This window comes from Babylonia areolata, chromosome 5, assembly GCF_041734735.1.
Source record: "Babylonia areolata isolate BAREFJ2019XMU chromosome 5, ASM4173473v1, whole genome shotgun sequence".
NCBI lineage: Eukaryota > Metazoa > Mollusca > Gastropoda > Neogastropoda > Buccinidae > Babylonia > Babylonia areolata.
Genome location: NC_134880.1, coordinates 8,268,373 through 8,276,236, shown reverse-complemented (window position 1 = coordinate 8,276,236; position 7,864 = coordinate 8,268,373). Strand labels below are relative to the sequence as shown.

The 7,864-nt window shown below is 39.6% G+C and overlaps 1 protein-coding gene across 1 annotated transcript; it reads right to left on the bottom strand.

Annotated features, from left to right (window-relative positions):
* Window positions 1-566: 566 nt before the first annotated feature.
* On the bottom strand, window positions 567-5,899 carry LOC143282569 (cytochrome P450 2D6-like). Its single transcript, XM_076588258.1, is given in 4 exon segments — window positions 567-748; window positions 1,517-1,619; window positions 1,651-1,919; window positions 5,860-5,899. Coding segments are annotated over 4 exon segments (594 nt in total).
* Window positions 5,900-7,864: the final 1,965 nt, after the last annotated feature.

Below are 7,864 nucleotides of genomic sequence, written 5' to 3'. Positions count from 1 at the left end.
TTCTTTCTTTCTTTTACTCCCCCCCTCCTCCACCCCCCTTTTTTGTGGTATGTGTGTGTGTGGGTGGGTTTGGTTTTGGGTTAGTGTGCGTTTGTGTGCGGTGCGTTAGTGTGCACGCGTGCACGCGGTCATATGTGTGTGCCTGCATGGGTGAGTATATGTGTCCGCATGTATATTCATTTTTTTTCATTACATGCTATTTTTGTATTAGTTTACTGCCTGATTTACCGCAACATAAAAGAAAGGTATCAGCATGCATATAGTGCAATAAATGAAGACAAGTTGTTTTTTCTTTCAAGTGCGTTAAATTGTCCAAGGTCAAAGCTGGTCCTGTCTACAAGTATCAGTATCAGTAGCTCAAGGAGGCGTCACTGCGTTCGGACAAATCCATATACACTACACCACATCTGCCAAGCAGATGCCTGACCAGCAGCGTAACCCAACGCGCTTAGTCAGGCCTTGAGAAAATAAAAAGAATAAATAAATTAATAAAATAAAATAATTAAATTAAATTAAATTAAAAATTGTACAAATCAACGAACAGAACAGCCAGATGCATAGACAGTTCACATTCTTGGAACTGCGTGGAGTTTGTACGGCTGGGGACGATGGGTCAACCCGAACAGTCCTTCCACAGGTGGCAGCTGTGCCTCGTCCGCTGGCAGGAAGCGGAAGTGCTGAATGAGAGTGGTCAGGTACAGGAAGAGCTCCATCCGAGCCAGAGGCTCCTCAAGACACACACGGCGACCTGACAGACACATGCCAAGGAAAATGTGAATTGTTCATTGTCATTCCTGGGGCCCAATGTGCAAATGATGATGGCGATGCTCTCGATGTTACTGCCTGGGCTAATGATGATGATATTATTATTACCAGAAAAAGCAAACAAACAAAAAAACAAACGAAAAAAAAAACCCCCAAAAAAACAAACAAAAAAACAACAACAACAAAAAACAAAAACAAAAAAAACATCATATCTAGCATCAACTCAAAAGACATGACAGTGTCGAACAACTGAAATCGTCGCCACGAAGTCCTCAACAACACACATAGCACTTGAAATTATAAAGAGATAAGAAACATGTGTGTAGTGTTTGTTGTTTTTTTTTCTTTTTGTGTGTGCTAGGTTTGGTTTCCATACTGTCCTTTTAATGTCTTGATGTTTGGCAATACGGGCAACCGAAGTAATGGAACTCTCTTCCAGTATACAATAATGTTTAAAAACTGAAGACATAGGCCTAAAGGTTATTATTTACAAACAGTTTTGAAACACACACAAATGTATGCAGACAGAGATACATAATTATCTTACCACTCAACTCCCCCCCACCCTTTCCTCCCTACACCCACCCTCACCACTACCCCCACCCAGAAATAAATCAAGGGTCCAATGTGTGTTTTTCAAAGGAAATTAGAAGTAACTGTATGAAGAAAAATCTCTCCTAGCAGAATTTTGGCAAATAATATAATTCCGTTCCTGACTGTGCGAAAGCTGTTGACCGGTTACAACACCTACCAACGCTGAAGGGAATCAGCTCTTCTGAGCGGGTCAGTTTCCCGTCAGGACCGATAAATCTCTCAGGCCGGAAGTTCTCGGGATCTCCCCAGATGCCCGGATCCTGCAAAGACACACGTCAGAGCCGGCATTACATGGGAATCCTCGGGGATGACGTAACCATGGAATTTGACGTGACGAGATGACGCATGCAGACCGGACAAGGGCACGATGTCCCCTTTCCGCTGCACCTCCCAGATCATGGCCTGCTAGTACGGCAGCTTCCGTCTGTCACTGATGGCGGGCAGGCGGTGAGGTCTGACGACGTCAGAAATCTCTTGGAAGCACGTGTCCTGCACGTGCGGGTAGTGCAGGAAGAAGAGGAGGGCCCACAGGATGGCTGTGGACGATTTCTCCGACCCCGCTGCAAATAAGTCAGCCAACGTTCTCTCCAGGGTCTCCTCTTGGGGGCGGGGCGGCGTGAAGATCAAAGGTGTGGCAAGTGGTGGTGTGTGTCCATCGAGATCGATGATGACCATCGTTGTCATCCAGCTGGGGGATGGGGGCAGTAAAGAATATAAGAAAACATTACGGACCAGTGCTACGCAAATTAAAAAGAAGGAATTAACACAAGGAATTAAAACAAATGCGTTCTAATGACTGCCATGACTACTGGGTTCGATTGAAAGGATATTCATAACCTGATTGTCCGTGCAATGGATTTAAAAACTTTGTTAGCGCATTTCAAACAGCTAAATACTGCAACAGAAGATGGGAATCCACCGACTACCTGTAACGTAAACTTTTGATGCTGACTTAATAACAGTCGATGACGTTGAAAGAGTCGCTAAAATTTTAGGAATGGAAAGTCTGATGGTATTGATATGGTATAGCCTATAATGAATATGTATGGATTTCTTTTTTAAAAAAAACAACCAAAAAAAACCCAAACAAAATACAAAAAAAACAAACAAAAAAAACAAAAAAACAAAAAAACAGTACACTAGAATATACCTAAAAATATTGTAATTCCAAGTAGGTTGATACAACATAATATCAATCACAAGATCGACAATGTTCGTTCTATGCAATGTGTTTCGTGCTGGGATGAAAACACAATTTAAGGAAATTCTTGGGAAGGGTGTGTAACTTTTAGTTGCATCTGGAAAATACTTGTCAGTGTGTTGAATCTTGATTTGCTTTGTTGTAAATCATTATTATTTGTGTATGTACGCTCACGCGGATGTGTGTGTGTGTGTGTGTGTGTGTGTGTGTGTGTGTGTGTGTGTGTGTGTGTGTGTTTCTTGTTTCGGTAGACAATGTTGGACTGAAGTTGTGATGCAATATGTACGCATTGTTATTGTATCCTCCACACCCCAAAAAGGGAATGCGGATTAAATCTATTCAAATCTAAAGGAGCTTCTCTCTGTCTCTGTTCGTTGGAAAGCTATTCCAAAACAGACAGAGAAGACCTTCTTATACATTTGTCTCTGTTCCCACTGCTAATGTTTCAGTGCGCATGGTTTAGGTTATGGGTACACAGCTAGCTACACAAATATCATGCCTTTGATTATTTGGGCTCATTTCCGTTCCTCGTCAGGATGTTTTCTCACGATCACATACTGTATTAAGAAATGTTTTGGGGCACATTAGTGATTTAAATATTCCATATTGTAAATATCCTTCTGTATAACTTGGTTTGGAATATATCAAGCGGCCACGACAACTCTTTTAACTGATATCACAGAGGAAACTATAATTCAGTCTAGACAGGCAGTGGAAAGAGGAACATGTGAATCGAACAAAAATAAATGCGAGATCTCTGGTGTTGCTTCTTCGTGTCTCTAGGCTTGCCCAGATCTTGAAAAACAAAACTAGCGCAGCAAGAATTCTAGGTCAAGCACTCAATAAGACTGTTAATTTATCGTCTGTATTAATGGACTATCCCAATGATTTAAAAACAAGCTATATACAGAATAGAAACCCTGGTTATACAAGGCTACTTTGGTTTGTCATCACCTGTTCTCATACCAAACGAAATGATTAACCATTTCAGCAAAGTAGTACTTTCAAACAAACAGAAAACAGCCAAGCAGAGTGTCTGTTTTATCATTGAAGAGAAATAGCTATACATGTCAGGTAATGCAAACAATATGCATCGCCACAAGTTGGGTCAGTGCAGTGGCTTCAAAACAATACTGAAGAATACAGTCAAAACTCTGTATTGTTGGAAAGCCATCAATTACTCCCTTCTCCAGAAGTCAGATACACACTATCACCAACCATGGAGAATTGTTTTCTGGACATACAAAGCAGAGCATGCTATCTGTTCAGTTAAAGCAGACCAAGCTATTCAGTCTATCAAAGCCCAGTCCTTAATAAGTAGTCTTGTGCACAATAAAACTCCATTTGTATAACACGTATCCTTTGTCGTCATTGTATAGTTTGTTTTTTTCAGAACGTGTGTGATGTAAAACGTGGCTGTTCCAATCAAATTCTGCAAAACAGTAAGCACGTAGGGACTGACGTGTTTCGGATACAAAGATTTTTTTTCCATTCCACACTTCGTCTGTCACGCGAACTGATAAACTACATCATTTCGTGATAAAACTTCACCAGACAGCAATAGCCAGAATCAAGGTAATTAAAGGGGGTGATTTTCTTCTTTGAACTTTGTTGTTTGAAACTTTTAATGCAACAAGTCTTCAACTGAAAGCAGTCTTATCGAACAGCATGAGCTGACTTGTTTCGAAAGCTTGAATATTACAGTATCTCGCCATGTGTGAAAAACAGTGATTGTGTCTAAACTTAATCGGATGAGAGAAAAATGCATAAACAAACCATAACAACGACCAAATTAGCATACACGGTTTATTTTCAAACAATGTATCAACCATTGGGTGCGAATGAAGATATCGCAGATTTTCGTATAACATATGCACATTTCACACGCTGTTGGAAACACCACATTATCTGAATCTGTGTTCAAACACACACGATTGAAGGGTATTTGTCAAACCGATTTACGCTTTCCCGTGATGAATCCGCATGATTTATGCGAAAACGGTTCTAATTTTGTTTACATGTATATTTTTATTGGGACGTTTGCATGCACAGGCGTAACACAGAAAAGAGGAACCGAAAATTAACATGCGAAGTCGATTGCATTTAAATAGTTGAACTGACATTTTACCAGAAAATTAGTGTATGTGCTGTCGAAGAAGTGTTGACCACCTGTTGTAAGTAAGAACGTGTAGTGTATTCATGAATGTGCTTGCCTTTGAATGAATGAAAAAATGTCAAGTGGAACAGTTGTTTACGTCTGTCAAGCGGTTTTTTGCATAATATTCCAAACTTAATATACAATTTTTATTGATGATCAACTAGTGTTTTATTGTAACAACAAATGAATATAGATCAGGTCTGTATGTACTGGATTTTAATAAAGTTTGTACTTATTTGTGTTTGACCATTTCATGTTCAGACACATTACCATGTCACAAAATGGCGCCAAATATTTGGCTGATTTTGATAATTTTCAACACATTGAAGACACAAGAACAAAACAGATTCTCACAAAATTCAAGTGTTGCAGGTATTTCTCTATTCAATTGCAATCCTGATAACATGTGAAATATTTGAATAATCATTATACACATGTCTATATTGAATCTTACTGAGAGAACACCAGTTCCAACAAAGTTCTGGAGACTGACCTATTTTCATCTTCCATGCAGTTTTTGCTCTTCATGACTGTCTGATGCACTTCATTTTGCCACCTTCATATTCCAGCCAGATGCATTCTCTTTCCCACGCTAAACTGTCGTGTCTTCTGCACCAGGGTTCATGAGTCACATTTGCAAATACTGGTTCATTTCCAAAGAAAAATATGTATTTCATACCGTTCTTTTCACATCAAGACATGATGCTGGTCGATTTTGCCATTATCTGCCTTCTATGCTTTCCGAATTAATTGTCTGGACAGAGCGCCGACAATGTTATGTGGTTGACAGATATTTAGATATTTATATTATACTGTGACACGTTAATATGCAGTGCATGAAGTATATCCAAATTGTGCATTGCGTCAGTAAAATGTCAACAAAATTGTACATACTGCGAACTAAATGATCCTGTGCTGCCGTCGTAAATTCACCTATGCAGTCAGTATAATACTGTTTTCATTCTTTATGAAATGTCATGACTGGTAAGAAACTGGAAAACATTCATAAAAACAGATTTGCGTCTTCTACCAATTTAGTATAAGATACATTAAATCAAAAATGTTTACTAGTTTCCTTATGACCCCAAAGAGTTCTCTTATTTTCTGTTCGGTATCTGTCATCTGACGAAGTCCTACTAACGGAGGTAGGACAGCATAAGCGCGGCAGCAGTCTGTAACATGTACTCTACCACGCTAAACGCTTTCCTCTGGCGACCCCTTATATCGCCGTTGCGTAACCATCACATGCCTTTGCCTTATGACTCTTTCAGTAACTTCCGCGATCTCTCACGGTCAGAAGTGTGAAAAATAATCATAAAAAACCAAAATCTAATTATGTTCCCGCCCACCCACAGCGGTAAACTTTATATCAGTGTGATCAGTATGAATTATTCTATTTTATCGTAAAAAGAACGGTTTTGTTGCTCACATTTGGACCATTTTTGCATCTGCCATGGACTGTAACTGAAACTGCGGACTGTGGCCTGAGTTTGTGTGTATGTGCGCAAACCACGTGGGGGAGCTATTTTTAACTTCAAACAACACAATTCCCTCTGCACCAATCAGAACACGCTCTTTGCATGTCAACCAATGGTCAGCGCAGTTGGCAAACTTTCTTCACATTGCGTTTTGTTCTTGCACGAGGAAGATGGACGGGAACAGGTAACTTGTTTCACGTAAAATGTGCCTCGTTTTTCAACTCGAAATAGTAGATATATGGACGAAAATTGATCAGTTATGAAAGAATAATATGTCCTGGTTATTTTAAGAGGCTTCACAACGACACTGACTGTGAGTTTTAGAGAGGTTGGTTGATTTTTGTGATGTTGGTTCGAAGCCGTCACGACACAAAACTTCAAAGAAGTCTCGGTGGTCTTTATTTTCACTATTTCTGGTCGGACCACTGACCCCAGACATCCGTTGACACCCTCGCATTCACGCAGTGTGGAAATTCAATAAGAGCGATAAATGTAGACCGAAGAAAAGTGTTTCTTCAACTGAAAAACAACGAACAGAAATGTCGGTGTCAGTGTAGTAACTTGACGTGAGTGTCTCAACGTGTGGACGGGTGTGTGGTTGTTTTGTCCAATTTCTTGACAGAGAAACACGTTTCCATACTAGTTTTTAATTTTATATTCATCTTAGTTATATTTTATATTGCCAAATATATTGTCAAAACCTAGCCTGTTTCAATCATTTGGCTTCTTCGTTCATGGGCTGCGACTCACACGTTCACTGTGACTTTCAGGACTCATGTGCAGGCCTACACGAGCGTGCTTTTACGTGCATGGCCTTGTTTACCCCCGCCTTGAATCAGTGCAGTCATACTCCGTTTTCGGGTGGTGTGGGGGTGCATAGGGGGTATTTCTTGTTTCTATAACCCGCGGCCACAACGCTGACATTTATCACAGGATCTTTAATGTGCGTATTTGATCTTGTAAAGTTGTATGCATTCTGTTATACACATGACCGGGGTTCAGGCGCTACTGTGCAGGTCTGCGCATCATTTGCCTTCTAATTTTAGGGATCTCTTTGTTTCACTTTCTTATAATATTCTAAATCAAAGTATTTACTTATTTTGTTAAATGATCAGAATTCAATTATTCATTCTGTGTTAATGTTTTACACATATGATAAACAAAGGGTAGGCTCTTATAGCCTGACCAGCATATTAATTTTGTTTTATATATGTGTGAAGGTCAAGCATTTGCTTTTTTTTTTTTTTGCTTTTTTTTTTTTTAAACCAATGCAGATTTTGTTTAGCTTATACAACAAAAAGGATCAGCCCGCATACTTTGATACTACCTTGAAACTAAAACGTAAAAGTGTAAAAAACTGAAATGTCCAAATGTAGCTTTCAGTATTCTGTATGTGTCGACCCTCTGTTCTGTGTTGATTTGCAGGGTGTTTTTTGTTTTGTTTTTGTTTTTGTTAACACTTAGTACTCAATATAGGAGGAATGTTGGTGACAGTGAATTGACCGTGATAGTATGGTGTGGTGACAGTGAATTGAGTGATAGTGTGGTGTGACAGTGAATTGACAGTGATAGCATGGTGTGACACTGAATTGACAGCGATAGCATGGTATGGTGACAGTGAATTGATAGTGATGGTGTGGTGTGGTGACAGTGAATTGACAGTGATGG